Genomic DNA, 15,284 nt, shown 5'->3' on the forward strand with positions numbered 1-15,284 from the left:
CACCATGTGAAGAGGGATGGTGCACCATGTGAAGAGGGATGGTGCACCATGTGAAGAGGGATGGTGCACCATGTGAAGAGGGACAGTGCACCATGTGAAGAGGGATGGTGCACCATGTGAAGAGGGATGGTGCACCATGTGAAGAGGGACGGTGAACCATGTGAAGAGGGACTGAACCATGTGAAGAGGGACAGTGCACCATGTGAAGAGGGATGGTGAACCATGTGAAGAGGGACTGAACCATGTGAAGAGGGACAGTGAACCATGTGAAGAGGGACAGTGCACCATGTGAAGAGGGATGTCGAACCATGTGAAGAGGGACAGTGAACCATGTGAAGAAGGACAGTGCACCATGTGAAGAGGGACGGTGTACAATGTGAAGAGGGATGGTGCACCATGTGAAGAGGGACGGTGCACCATGTGAAGAGGGACAGTGAACCATGTGAAGAGGGACGGTGAACCATGTGAAGAGGGACAGTGAACCATGTGAAGAGGGATGTCGAACCATGTGAAGAGGGACAGTGCACCATGTGAAGAGGGACAGTGAACCATGTGAAGAGGAACAGTGAACCATGTGAAGAGGGACAGTGAACCATGTGAAGAGGGATGGTGCACCATGTGAAGAGGGATGGTGCACCATGTGAAGAGGGACGGTGCACCATGTGAAGAGGGACGGTGCACCATGTGAAGAGGGATGGTGCACCATGTGAAGAGGGATGGTGCACCATGTGAAGAGGGACGATGCACCATGTGAAGAGGGACGGTGAACCATGTGAAGAGGGACGGTGAACCATGTGAAGAGGGATGGTGCACCATGTGAAGAGGGACAGTGCACCATGTGAAGAGGGATGGTGCACCATGTGAAGAGGGATGGTGCACCATGTGAAGAGGGATGGTGCACCATGTGAAGAGGGACAGTGCACCATGTGAAGAGGGACAGTGCACCATGTGAAGAGGGACAGTGAACCATGTGAAGAGGGACAGTGCACCATGTGAAGAGGGACAGTGAACCATGTGAAGAGGGACAGTGCACCATGTGAAGAGGGACAGTGCACCATGTGAAGAGGGACAGTGAACCATGTGAGAGGGACAGTGAACCATGTGAAGAGGGACGGTGAACCATGTGAAGAGGGACAGTGAACCATGTGAAGAGGGACTGCACCATGTGAAGAGGGACAGTGAACCATGTGAAGAGGGACAGTGCACCATGTGAAGAGGGACAGTGAACCATGTGAAGAGGGACAGTGAACCATGTGAAGAGGGACAGTGAACCATATGAAGAGGGACGGTGAACCATGTGAAGAGGGACAGTGAACCATGTGAAGAGGGACAGTGAACCATGTGAAGAGGGACAGTGAACCATGTGAAGAGGGACAGTGAACCATGTGAAGAGGGACTGAACCATGTGAAGAGGGACAGTGAACCATGTGAAGAGGGACAGTGTACCATGTGAAGAAGGACAGTGCACCATGTGAAGAGGGACAGTGCACCATGTGAAGAGGGACGGTGCACCATGTGAAGAGGGACGGTGCACCATGTGAAGAGGGACAGTGCACTATGTGAAGAGGGACAGTGCACCATGTGAAGAGGGACGGTGTACCATGTGAAGAGGGACAGTGCACCATGTGAAGAGGGACAGTGAACCATGTGAAGAGGGACAGTGCACCATGTGAAGAGGGACAGTGAACCATGTGAAGAGGGACAGTGAACCATGTGAAGAGGGACGGTGCACCATGTGAAGAGGGACAGTGCACCATGTGAAGAGGGACGGTGCACCATGTGAAGAGGGACAGTGAACCATGTGAAGAGGGACAGTGAACCATGTGAAGAGGGACAGTGCACCATGAGAAGAGGGACAGTGCACCATGTGAAGAGGGACAGTGAACCATTCTGTCGCATTTGCAAGGTACTATTATCATGTTGGGAGTACAGTGTTGTCACTCTACTTTTAGTGCCCTTCGTATGGAGCACACCTGTCGCTCTTTGCATGGTGGATTGTCACTCTTCGTCTTGCAAAAGGTGACAGTGCGCAATGTTAAGTGGGACGGTGCAGCATGGAAGACTGACAGTGTACTGCATGACAGAATTACCCCATCAAAGGGACAGGACGACATGATGTTCATGTGGCTTTATCGTGTAATTTTGTCGCGTAGCACATTGTCCCTCTTGGCATGGTGCTCTGTCACTCTTTGTTTGGCATGAGTGACAATACAACAGTGTGACATATGGCCAAAACCAGCCTCCATACCTTACTGATTGTGTGGTTGGTAAGAGTTTCTAGCCTTATTCTATAGTGGTAGGATATGTCTGTTTATCGAGCCACAGACCACTAGTTTAAACCTTAGTGCGGGCTTGGATATTTTTTATCACTACTTCTTACTACACAATTCCTGTCAGTTTTTTTCACCTGCAGGTGCGAACGGCTAACAATTTGAATATAATTACCCTGTGGTAAGTGATTATAATATAGAAAACCCAACTGAAAAAATATTCCTTTGAGGATATAATTAAATTACATATTATTTGTTTAATTATTTAAAATGTTTTACAATAGAGCTGACTGTCAAAAGATTGTAAAATCCTATTATTGTCAAAATAGAATCTAATGAATTTATGTATTTATGTATCGATACTTAATTACAAAACATTGTTATATATTTACATATGCTCCGCATTTCCCCATTGACACAATGCTTAAGAGGCAGTTGCCACCATACGCCTATAACACCATGCAAGTGTCTCATGATCAGGCTATAACACCCAGTGAGTCATGTGACATTAAAAACAGCGGGATTTTTTTGTGTTGTTTTAATTTTTTTCAAAGTTGACGAAAATGGTAAGACAGTGTCAATATAAGTATTGAACAGTGGTTTTAATGTTGTTATAGTCAATATGGCAGCAACGGGTTCCCATGCCATTTGACCACCATACATCTTGCTGCCATATCGAATATAACAACATCAAAACCTCTGTTCATTGTTAATTATAACTGATTTGTGATACAAATGATGTCAGAAATGTACTGTTTTCCACTGACCCGGCCCTTTTTTTAAAATATTTAATGATAAAAAAATACTTATTTTATTTTCGATTTCAAATTAAACAGTAAACCACATAATTCTGTCGGGGAAAATGACAACGAGAACCAGCCAACATGAAAACGGTAGGAACATACCTTTAACGCTGACAGCAAGATATGCTTCAACATGGGGGTCATGGGAAGGTGTCCGAGAACTGGTCCAGAACTGGCATGATGGGATATATGATTCTGTTAGCCAGAGAGGAATTTCCTTGATTTCTAAATATGAAATTAACTTTTGTGAGGTAAGCTAGTTGATTTTCTGGTTTGTAGAGGAAATAATGGTCCATAAGTCTTTACATGATATTTAAAATACATGTAGTTACCTCATTAACACTAGCAAGGAGCAATAAAAATGTTAAGTATTGACATGTTATTAATGGTATTAGAACACAGCTAGCTTTTATGTTGGTGATTTATATATTGTATAAGTTGTTATCTATATTTATCAGTTATCTGTAAAACAACATTTGATGCAGTGATACTTGGATATATAATGTCCTGAGCTTGTAACGTGTTCTATACAATAACTCATTTTAGTTTAGGTACATATTGTTAACAAGACAGACTATAAAATGTAACTATTTGGAGTTAAACATTAGAATTAAGTCTCCTTCCTAAGTAGTGAGTTTTTAGGTCATCTGACCCAAAGGGTCAGGATGACCTATAGTCATCGTGCTTCGTCCGTCGTCGTCCGCCGTGCGCCGTGCGTCGTGCGCCGTGCGCCGTCCGTAAACTTTTTCTTTCAAAACGCTACTCCTCCTTAACCCTTGGGTGGATTACTTCCAAATTTGGTTTGAAGCATCATTGGGGGAGGGCAATCATATTTTATATAAATGAGGCTGGTCTGACCCCTGGGGCCAGAAGGGCGGGGCCCCAAAAAGGGAACTTAGGTGAATATTGCTATAAAATCCTACTCCTCCTTTACCCTTGGGTGGATTACAACTAAATTTGGTGTGAAACATCATTGGGGGAGGGCGGTCATATTTTATATAAATGAAGTTGGTGTGACCCCTGGGGCCTGAGGGGCGGGGCCCCAAAAGGGGAACTTTGATGAAATTTTGCTATAAAATCCTACTCCTCCTTAACCCTTTAGTGGATTTCAACCAGATATGTTGTGAAACATCATTTGGGGAGGGCGGTCATATTTTATATAAATGAGGCTGGTGTGACCACTAGGGCCTGAGGGGCGGGGCCCCAAAAGGGGAACTTTGATGAAATTTTGCTATAAAATCCTACTCCTCCTTAACCCTTTAGTGGATTTCAACCAGATATGTTGTGAAACATCATTTGGGGAGGGCGGTCATATTTTATATAAATGAAGTTGGTGTGACCCCTGGGGCCTGAGGGGCGGGGCCCCAAAAGGGGAACTTTGATGAAATTTTGCTATAAAATCCTACTCCTCCTTAACCCTTTAGTGGATTTCAACCAGATATGTTGTGAAACATCATTTGGGGAGGGCGGTCATATTTTATATAAATGAGGCTAGTGTGACCCCTGGGGCCTGGGGGGTGGGGCCCCAAATGGGGAACTTTGATGAAATTTTGCTATAAAATCCTACTCCTCCTTAACCCTTTAGTAGATTTCAACCAGATATGTTGTGAAACATCATTGGGGGAGGGTGGTCATATTTTATATAAATGAGGCTGGTGTGAGCCCTGGGGCCAGAGTGACGGGCCCAAAAAAGGGAACTTTGATGAAATTTTGCTATAAAATCCTACTTGTCCTTAACCCTTTGGTGGATTTCAACCAGATATTGTGTGAAACATCATTGGTGGAGGGTGGTCATATTTTATATAAATGAGGCTGGTGTGGCCCCTGGGGCCAGAGGGGCGGGGCCCCAAAAGGGGAACTTTGATGAAATTTTGCTATAAAATCCTATTCCTCCTAACACCCATAGTGAATTATTACCAAATTTGGTGTGAAACATCATTGGAGGAGGACAATCATATTTTATATAAATGAGGCTGGTTTGACCCCCTAGGGCCAGAGGGGCGGGGCCCCAAAAGGGGAACTTTGGTGAATTTTTGCTATAAATCTACTTCTCTCTAACCCTTGGGTTGATTAATACGAAATATGGTGTGAAACATCCTTTGGGAAGGGTGGTCATATTTTATATAAACGAGGCTAGTGTGACCCCTGGGGCCTGAGGGGCAGGGCCCCAAAATGGGAACTTTGGTGAATATTTGCTGTTAAATCCTAATCCTCCCTAACCTTTTGGTGCATTACAACCAAATTTGATGTGAAACATATTAGGTGACGGCAATCATATTTTTTAATGAGACAGGTTTGACCCCTGGGGAAAAAAAGATGGGGCAAAAGGAGTGCTTAGGTTAAACATTTCTTAAAAATGCAATTCCTCCTTAATGCCTTAATTGATTACAACCATATTTAGTATGAAACATCATTGGGGAAAGGCAATCCTAATTGATATAAATGAGTCTTGTCTGACCCATTGGGACAGAGGGGCATGCCCCAAAAATGGGAACTTGGCTAAAATTTTGCTTTATGATGCTGCTCTTCCTGGACAAGCTAAATGGATAAAAACCAAATTTGATCTAAAACATAACTGGCTGCGATAAATAATTTATGGTAATAATGCTGGATTGGGGTGTGTGTCCCTGCTGTAAGTGTAAGTGTTTGTCAGATGACCGTTAAGGCCCATGGGCCTCTTGTTTCTTACATGTGTGGTATGTGTACTTGGATATATAATGTCCTGAGCTTGTAACGTGTTCTATACAATAACTCATTTTAGTTTAGGTACATATTGTTAACAAGACAGACTATAAAATGTAACTATTTGGAGTTAAACATTAGAATTAAGTCTCCTTCCTAAGTAGTGAGTTTTTTCTTACATGTGTGGTATGTGTAGTATGTAAAGCTGGAACAGTTCTCAGGAACAAACTTTTACCTCTATATAAAAATACATTTTAATATGCATATAATTCCACACCATGAAGAGATATTAACAATTTATCTGTATATTTCAGGAAGGAAATAATCACAAGTTTAAAGCTTGTATTGTGGAATTGGACACAAGAGAAGAAATTGTTCTTGGTCGATTAATTTACAATCAATTTGAGAACAAATTAATCCTTATCAACAGCTGTACTGAGCTCCATAAGAAAATCTTACTGCTAGGATACAGTGGCAAGTCAGCAAGTAAAGAAATCATTGGTCAATTTGGGGAGGGGTTAAAGGTCGGTGCACTAGCATTGGTCAGGAATGGACACCTGGTTACCATGGAAACATGCAAGGACCGATGGACATTTGATTTGATACATAATGAAGAATTTGGAGAAAAAGTCTTAACAGTTGTGGTAACAGGTATAAATGTTTTGTTCACATAATGTTTAATCCAGATCATTATATAGGAATGTTTTAATCCAGATCATCATATAGGAATGTTTTAATCCAGATCATCATATAGGAATATAATTGCAGTGATACAGAAAATCAAAAGTGAGATATCTGTAATTAAAACATGGATAGAGGTGATTAAACAGATATGAAGGTCATTGTAACATACATAAAGGGTATTAAAACATGGATACAGGTCAAAAAGGGATACAGGTCAATGATACAGAGATGGAGGTAACTATAAAATAAGGATACAGGTAAGTAAACAGATATAAATGTCATACAGGATATTAAAAACACGGATACAGCTCCAAAAGGGATACAGTTCAATAATACAGACATACAGGTAACTATGAAATAAGGATACAGGTAATTTTCCTCATCAGATAGGGATTCAAGCTGTTTAAACATGTAACTTGTCATTAAAACTTGGATACCGGTCATCAAAACAATGATACAAATCAGGTTTTTATATACAGGCAGATGGTTGTTATGTTAGTAGATATTGACTGATCATTAAAACAAGGATGCAAGTCATTAAAACAGGGAACAAGTCATTAAAATAAGGTTACAAGTCATTAAAACAAGGATACAAGTCATCAAAACAAGGGAACAAGTCATTAAAACAAGGATACAAGTCATTAAAACAAGGATACAAGTCATTAAACAAGGATACAAGTCATTAAAATAAGGATACAAGTCATTAAACAAGGATACAAGTCATTAAAACAATGATACAAGTCATTAAAATAAGGATACAAGTCATTAAACAAGGATACAAGTCATTAAAACAGGGATACAAGTCATTAAAACAGGGATACAAGTCATTAAAACAGGGATACAAGTCATTAAAACAATGATACAAGTCATTAAAACAGGGATACAAGTAATTAAAACAAGGATACAAGTCAATAAAACAAGAATACAAGTCATTAAAACAGGGATACAAGTCATTAAAACAGGGATACAAGTCATTAAAACAAGAATACAAGTCATTAAAACAAGGATACAAGTCATTTAAACAAGGATGCAAGTCATTAAAACAAGGATACAAGTCATTAAAACAGGGAAACAAGTCATTAAAACAAGGATACAAGTCATTAAAACATGGATACAAGTCATTAAAACAAGGGAACAAGTCATTAAAACAATGATACAAGTCATTAAAACAGGGATACAAGCCTTTAAAACAAGGATACAAGCCTTTAAAACAATGATACAAGTCATTAAAACAGGGATACAAGTCATAAAAACAACTGGTGCCAACAATATGTCATGAATATTGTATCAAATTGGCTTATTTATCCTTGAATAAGATATATATGGGTATTTTATACTTTTTTTTCCAGAAAGGCTTACATGTGATGGACCTGATTGTTTAGGAAAACAAAGTGAAACGTAAGTGAAGTGTCCTAAGTATATTAGCAGAAAACATGGGTAATTATTTTGTGAAATTTATAAAATAAAACGACAGTTAAGATATGAAATCATTACCTAAATGAAATTTTGATTCCACTATTTTTACAAAAGTTATTGCCCTTTGTTTATTTTGGTATTTGCATGACTTTTTGTCGGGAGATCTCCTACATTTTTCAACCAATTTCTTTGAAACTTGGTAGGCTTTATAATCATCATATCATGTTGTGTTTAGTGAGATGAAGACTAGGGGGCTGATTTCAGGATAAATATCGTACTGAAGTTTTAAACCAGGGGAGGGGCTTATAAAGGTGATAAAGACATTACTAGGAGAGGGGGCTGATTTGAGGTAAAATACAGTACTTACTTTTTACACCAGAGAAGGGGTTTATATGGAGAAAAATAACCTGGTATGTTACTGAACTTTTACACAAGGGGAAGGGGCTTATTTAGGGATTAATACATTACTAAACTTTTTACACCAGGGAATGGGTTTATATGGAAATAGATAAAGTACAAAATTTCTACATTGAGAGTAGGGGTTTATTTGAGGATATACATAAATACAGTACTAAACTTTTACACTTGGGGAGGGGGCTAACTTGGAGATAAATACAATACTAAACTTTCACACTAGGGAAGGGGGATAATTTGCTGATAAATATGGTAATAAACTTTTCACGCTAGGGGAGGGGACTTATTTGGGGATAAATATATGGTAATAAACTTTTCACGCTTGGGAAGGGGGCTTATTTGGGGATAAATATGGTAAGAAACTTGTCACACTAGGGAATAGGCTTATTTGGGGATAAATATGGTAAGAAACTTTTCACACTAGGGAAGGGGCTTATTTGGGGATAAATATGGTAATAAACTTTTCACACTAGGGAAGGGGCTTATTTGGGGATAAATATGGTAATAAACTTTTCACACTAGGGAATGGGCTTATTTGGGGATAAATATGGTAAGAAACTTGTCACACTAGGGAATAGGCTTATTTGGGGATAAATATGGTAATAAACTTTTCACACTAAGGAATGGACTTATTTGGGGATAAATATATGGTAATAAACTTTTCACACTATGGAAGGGGCTTATTTGGGGATAAATATGGTAATAAACTTTTCACACTAGGGAAGGGGCTTATTTGGGGATAAATATGGTAATAAACTTTTCACACTACGGAATGGGCTTATATATATATGGAAACAAATACGATACATTTAAAACTTTTACACTGGGAGTAGGGGCTTATTTGAGGACAAATACAGTACTAAGGTTTTATACTTGGGAAGGGGGATTATTTGGTGATAGATATGGAAATAAACTTTTCATACTGGGGGAGGGGGCTTATTTCAGGATAAATATGGTAATAAACTTTTCACATTAGGGGGTAATTTTGAGATGAATATGGTTATAAACATTTTACACTAGGAGTGGGGTTCATTTGAGCACAACTATGGTAATCCCCCAGAAAGAAAAGTTTTAAATAGGTTGAATTAAGTCATTCAATAGAGGGAAATGAATTTTTTCTTGGGCCAGAAACTTCAGACACATAAATCTCCTCATGGAATTCTTGAAACATTAATTGACAAGTATGGAACAGATGCTGTATTAATCCAACAATATGCTCACTGCCTTCTCCATTTTCGCAGAATCATCAATTTTGATAAAGTCAGTTAAAAGTGATTCATGAATAAGTCCTGGTTTCCTTACTTTAATATAAAACTTTTACAGAAGGGGCCTTATTTTAGGATAAATACAGTATGCTGTTGTTGTTAACAGAAGCTTTAATTGGTTATAGCCCCTATGCCATTGGTTCATAGATTAAGTGGTACCATATACTAACAATATTTTCCTGATTCAGTGTCCTGCCGTCTGATACCTGTACAACTATCACTGGGATTGAAGACTGGAAAACTTATGTAAGCACCTGTTGAATATTTAATCCTACAATATAAACATGATGACATCACATATAGTGTATCAGGTAACTGCCCCCAGGGACAGGTAATCTACACCTGTTTACATACAAATCTGTGTGATCTCAGAACAACTCGTAAACTCATCATGTTGAGGACAAGGCAGGATTCAGATATGTGGAATCATATACTAATAATATATGATAATTTTATTCTCTAGATTATTGTTTAGCTCACCTGCTCGAAGGACAAATTAGCGTATACCATGGTCTTTCATCTGTCTGATAAATATCTGTTGTTTTTCCTTTAAATGATTTTTTATCATCCAAAATGATTATAATCAGGATATTTGGCTGGTGTTTCCTGTGATAAAATTGAACAAGAAATGTATGCAAAGAAATGGCCTTGCACGATATTCAAGTTCACGTTTATTAAAAGTTTTTTCATTAGCCAAATAAATGGCTTTCTGAATCAGGACATTTCAGTGGTAGGCCTCTGGGGTTAATCCAGCTAGCTGTCAAAGTTTGCACAAAGAAATAACCTTGACCTGTATTTTAACCTCTCAAGCAAGTTCTACTTTTTGGCAAAATGCCTACAACTGTGATATTTGGCTAGGAGGTCCTTAATGTATGAAGCCTTAACAAATTCTGTTCTCATTATACTCAGAATACTCAGAGGTCAGATTATACAGAATGTAAGAATAATCAATGGTCAGATTAGACAGGATGTCAGAATACCCAGTGGTCAGATTAGACAGGATCTAAGAATAATCAGTGGTCAAATTAGACTTGGCGTCAGAATAATCAATGGTCAGATTTGAAGGATTTTAGAATGTTCAGCATTCAGATTAAGCAGGATATCAGAATACTCAGTGGTCAGATTAGACAGGATGTCAGAATAATCAATGGTCAGATAAGACTGGGCATCAGAATAATCAATGGTCAGATGAGACAGGATGTCAGAATACTTCATTGTCAGATTAAAATGATGTCAGAATTTCAGTGGTCAGAATTTCAGTGGTCAGATTAAGCAGGATGGAAGATTACTAAGTGGTTAGATAGACAGGATAACAAAAATACTCAGGGGTCAGATGAGACAGGATACTCATTTGTTAATTTTAAAAGTAAAGGAAAAAATATTATCTTAGTTTTTCTTCAAATTTTTCCACAATCTGAATTGTGTCGTATGTTAAAACTTATTTAATTTTCTGTTTGCAGCTTCCCAGGTTTCTATTCCTACAGCCGCCTGTTGAGAGTGTGAAAACTCAGCTTGGTATGTATAAACAGGATCAGTATGGTTTATTGAAAAAAAATTCTGATAGTTTTTGCATTTCATTAATAATCTAATACAGGTACATTTAGTGTGATCAGGTGGCACAGTACCCAGGTACATTTACATGTAGTTTGTCATTTCTGTACCAAGGTACATTTACCTGTAGTTTGTCGATTCTGTACCCAGGTACATTTACATGTAGTTTGTCGATTCTGTACCAAGGTACAATTACCTGTAGTTTGTCGATTCTGTACCAAGTCGATTCTGTACCCAGGTACATTTACATGTAGTTTGTCGATTCTGTATCAAGTCGATTCTGTACCCAGGTACATTTACGTGTAGTTTGTCGATTCTGTATCAAGTCGATTCTGTACCCAGGTACATTTACCTGTAGTTTGTCAATTCTGTATCAAGTCGATTCTGTACCCAGGTACATTTACATGTAGTTTGTCGATTCTGTACCAAGTCGATTCTGTACCCAGGTACATTTACGTGTAGTTTGTCGATTCTGTATCAAGTCGATTCTGTACCAAGGTACATTTACCTGTAGTTTGTCAATTCTGTACCAAGGTACATTTACATGTAGTTTGTCGATTCTGTATCAAGTCGATTCTGTACCCAGGTACATTTACATGTAGTTTGTCGATTCTGTATCAAGTCGATTCTGTACCCAGGTACATTTACGTGTAGTTTGTCGATTCTGTACCAAGGTACAATTACCTGTAGTTTGTCGATTCTGTACCCAGGTACATTCACATGTAGTTTGTCGATTCTGTACCCAGGTACATTTACATGTAGTTTGTCGATTCTGTACCCAGGTACATTTACCTGTAGTTTGTCGATTCTGTACCCAGGTACATTTACATGTAGTTTGTCGATTCTGTACCCAGGTACATTTACATGTAGTTTGTCGATTCTGTACCCAGGTACATTTACCCGTAGTTTGTCAATTCTATACCCATGCAGGTACATTTACATGTAGTTTGTCAATTCTGTACCCAGGTACATTTACCTGTAGTTTGTCGATTCTATACCCAGGTACATTTACCTGTAGTTTGTCGATTCTGTACCAAGGTACATTTACCTGTAGTTTGTCGATTCTGTACCAAGGTACATTTACCTGTAGTTTGTCGATTCTGTACCAAGGTACATTTACATCTAGTTTGTCGATTCTGTACCAAGGTACATTTACATGTAGTTTGTCAACTCTGTACCAAGGTACATTTACCTGTAGTTTGTCAATTCTGTACTCGGATACATTTACATATAGTTTGTCGATTCTTTACCAAGGTACATTTACCTATAGTTTGTCGATTCTGTACCAAGGTACATTTACCTGTAGTTTGTCGACTCTGTACCAATGTACATTTACCTGTAGTTTGTCGATTCTGTACCAAGGTACATTTACATGTAGTTTGTTGATTCTGTACCAAGGTACATTTACCTGTAGTTTGTCGATTCTGTACCAAGGTACATTTACCTGTAGTTTGTCAATTCTGTACTCTGATACATTTACATGTAGTTTGTCAATTCTTTACCAAGGTACATTTACCTGTAGTTTGTCGATTCTGTACCCAGGTACATTTACGTGTAGTTTGTCGATTCTGTACCAAGGTACATTTACCTGTAGTTTGTCAATTCTGTACCCAGGTACATTTACATGTAGTTTGTCAATTCTGTACCAAGGTACATTTACATGTAGTTTGTCGACTCTGTACCCTGGAGGTACATTTACCTGTAGTTTGTCGACTCTGTACCTGGAGGTACATTTACATGTAGTTTGTCGATTCTGTACCAAGGTACATTTACCTGTAGTTTGTCGATTCTGTACCAAGGTACATTTACCTGTAGTTTGTCGATTCTGTACCAAAGTACATTTACATCTAGTTTGTCGATTCTGTACCAAGGTACATTTACATGTAGTTTGTCAACTCTGTACCAAGGTACATTTACCTGTAGTTTGTCAATTCTGTACTCGGATACATTTACATATAGTTTGTCGATTCTTTACCAAGGTACATTTACCTATAGTTTGTCGATTCTGTACCAAGGTACATTTACCTGTAGTTTGTCGATTCTGTACCCTGGAGGTACATTTACCTGTAGTTTGTCAATTCTATACCCAGGTACATTTACCTGTAGTTTGTCAATTCTGTACCCTGGAGGTACATTTACCTGTAGTTTGTCGATTCTGTACCCAGGTACATTTACATGTAGTTTGTCGATTCTGTACCAAGGTACATTTACCTGTAGTTTGTCGACTCTGTACCAAGGTACATTTACCTGTAGTTTGTCGATTCTGTACCCTGGAGGTACATTTACCTGTAGTTTGTTGATTCTGTACCCAGGTACATTTACCTGTAGTTTGTTGATTCTGTACCCAGGTAGCCTGTTGTTGGATGAGAGTCTGTCGGGACAGCTGTATGTAAAAGGATTGTGGGTATCAGATCTCAGTAGCGAAGACTTGGCTGCAGGCGTCAATTTCACCTCCTTACAGCTGGACCGTGATAGAAATGCTGTCCCTAAACCCAGCGAAATTGATCACATGGTAAGTCTTGTTGGATGTTGTTTTACTCAAAATTAAAACAAAAATGAAGGCTAAAGCAAAAACAAAATAGATACCTATTGGATATGTATTTATGATACAGGCCTCATAGTGGCACCTATTTTAGTGGCCATGGCACCTTAAATTCACCATTGGCAACCAGTTATTGACCTATACTTTTCAAAGGTTGCAGTCCATGCTAAATGACATTCACAATTGAAAAAGTTACAAAGAGATATCATACTGATCTAAGAATAAAAAGGTTTTTTTTTAATCAAAGACAACTAGGCCAGGCGACTAACTTTTCCAATTGGCGCCTAGATTTAATGACTTGGCCAAATAGGCCACCTGGTAAAAATATCCACTTTGAGCCCTGTGATGTTTATTTTCTGAATCAATATTAATCTGATATATCAGATAAGAAGAACTTTCCATGCATTCATGGAAAAGTATTTAAAAGATTTATATGAACAAGAAAATATGTGTAAGATGTGAATGCCCCCACTCCTGTACAAATAAATAGAGGATATCTAACAGTGTCTTCAGTAATACCAAATATATTTCACTCGTGTGGCTAATGTTTTGATATTTTTCACTCGTGCGTTCTGTTTATTACATTTTTTATCAACGAAAACCCTACCCCGTTTGCTAACTTAGGCCTACAGCGATAATTTGTAAACAAAAAAAGTAGTTTCCCCTGTCCAGGTGCTGACATATATATGTCGGGCTTTCTGATTGGTCAATTATTTTGGTATTTTCTAATCATTAATTTGATTGGTCAAATCAGCAAAAGTGATATTTTTCACTAGTGAAAAATATCACTTTTATAGAATGAATAATTTTTGATATTTCACTGGTAAAAATGTAATAAACTGGTGTTATTATCAGTGGTGGTAATAACGGTATGGCCACTCCTGTACAAATAAACTGGTGTTATTATACAGTGGTGGTAATAACGGTATGGCCACTCCTGTACAAATAAACTGGTGTTATTATACAGTGGTGGTAATAACGGTATGGCCACTCCTGTACAAATACACTGGTGTTATTATACAGTGGTGGTAATAACGGTATGGCCACTCCTGTACAAATACACTGGTGTTATTATACAGTGGTGGTAATAACGGTATGGCCACTCCTTTACAAATAAACTGGTGTTATTATACAGTGGTGGTAATAACGGTATGGCCACTCCTGTACAAATAAACTGGTGTTATTATACAGTGGTGGTAATAACGGTATGGCCACTCCTGTACAAATACACTGGTGTTATTATACAGTGGTGGTAATAACGGTATGGCCACTCCTGTACAAATAAACTGGTGTTATTATACAGTGGTGGTAATAACGGTATGGCCACTCCTGTACAAAGAAACTGGTGTTATTATACAGTGGTGGTAATAACGGTATGGCCACTCCTGTACAAATAAACTTGTGTTATTATACAGTGGTGGTAATAACGGTATGGCCACTCCTGTACAAATAAACTGGTGTTATTATACAGTGGTGGTAATAACGGTATGGCCACTCCTGTACAAATAAACTGGTGTTATTATACAGTGGTGGTAATAACGGTATGGCCACTCCTGTACAAATAAACTGGTGTTATTATACAGTGGTGGTTACAATAACGGTATGGCCACTCCTGTACAAATACACTGGTGTTATTATACAGTGGTGGTTACAATAA

At 38.6% G+C, this 15,284-nt stretch overlaps 1 protein-coding gene across 1 annotated transcript in view; it reads left to right on the forward strand.

The window, feature by feature from the left end:
* LOC117317398 overlaps positions 1 to 15,284 on the forward strand; it is a 48,065-nt gene that overhangs the window by 6,496 nt on the left and 26,285 nt on the right. Inside the window, exons 2-7 of the mRNA XM_033872210.1 lie at positions 3,107 to 3,324; positions 6,070 to 6,406; positions 7,789 to 7,837; positions 9,723 to 9,780; positions 10,995 to 11,049; positions 13,434 to 13,597. Of these exons, the coding sequence (XP_033728101.1) occupies positions 3,133 to 3,324; positions 6,070 to 6,406; positions 7,789 to 7,837; positions 9,723 to 9,780; positions 10,995 to 11,049; positions 13,434 to 13,597 (855 nt within the window). The 5' untranslated portion in view covers positions 3,107 to 3,132. The remainder of the gene's footprint in view (positions 1 to 3,106; positions 3,325 to 6,069; positions 6,407 to 7,788; positions 7,838 to 9,722; positions 9,781 to 10,994; positions 11,050 to 13,433; positions 13,598 to 15,284) is intronic.

Source organism: Pecten maximus, chromosome 19 (assembly GCF_902652985.1).
Source record: "Pecten maximus chromosome 19, xPecMax1.1, whole genome shotgun sequence".
NCBI classification, from domain to species: domain Eukaryota; kingdom Metazoa; phylum Mollusca; class Bivalvia; order Pectinida; family Pectinidae; genus Pecten; species Pecten maximus.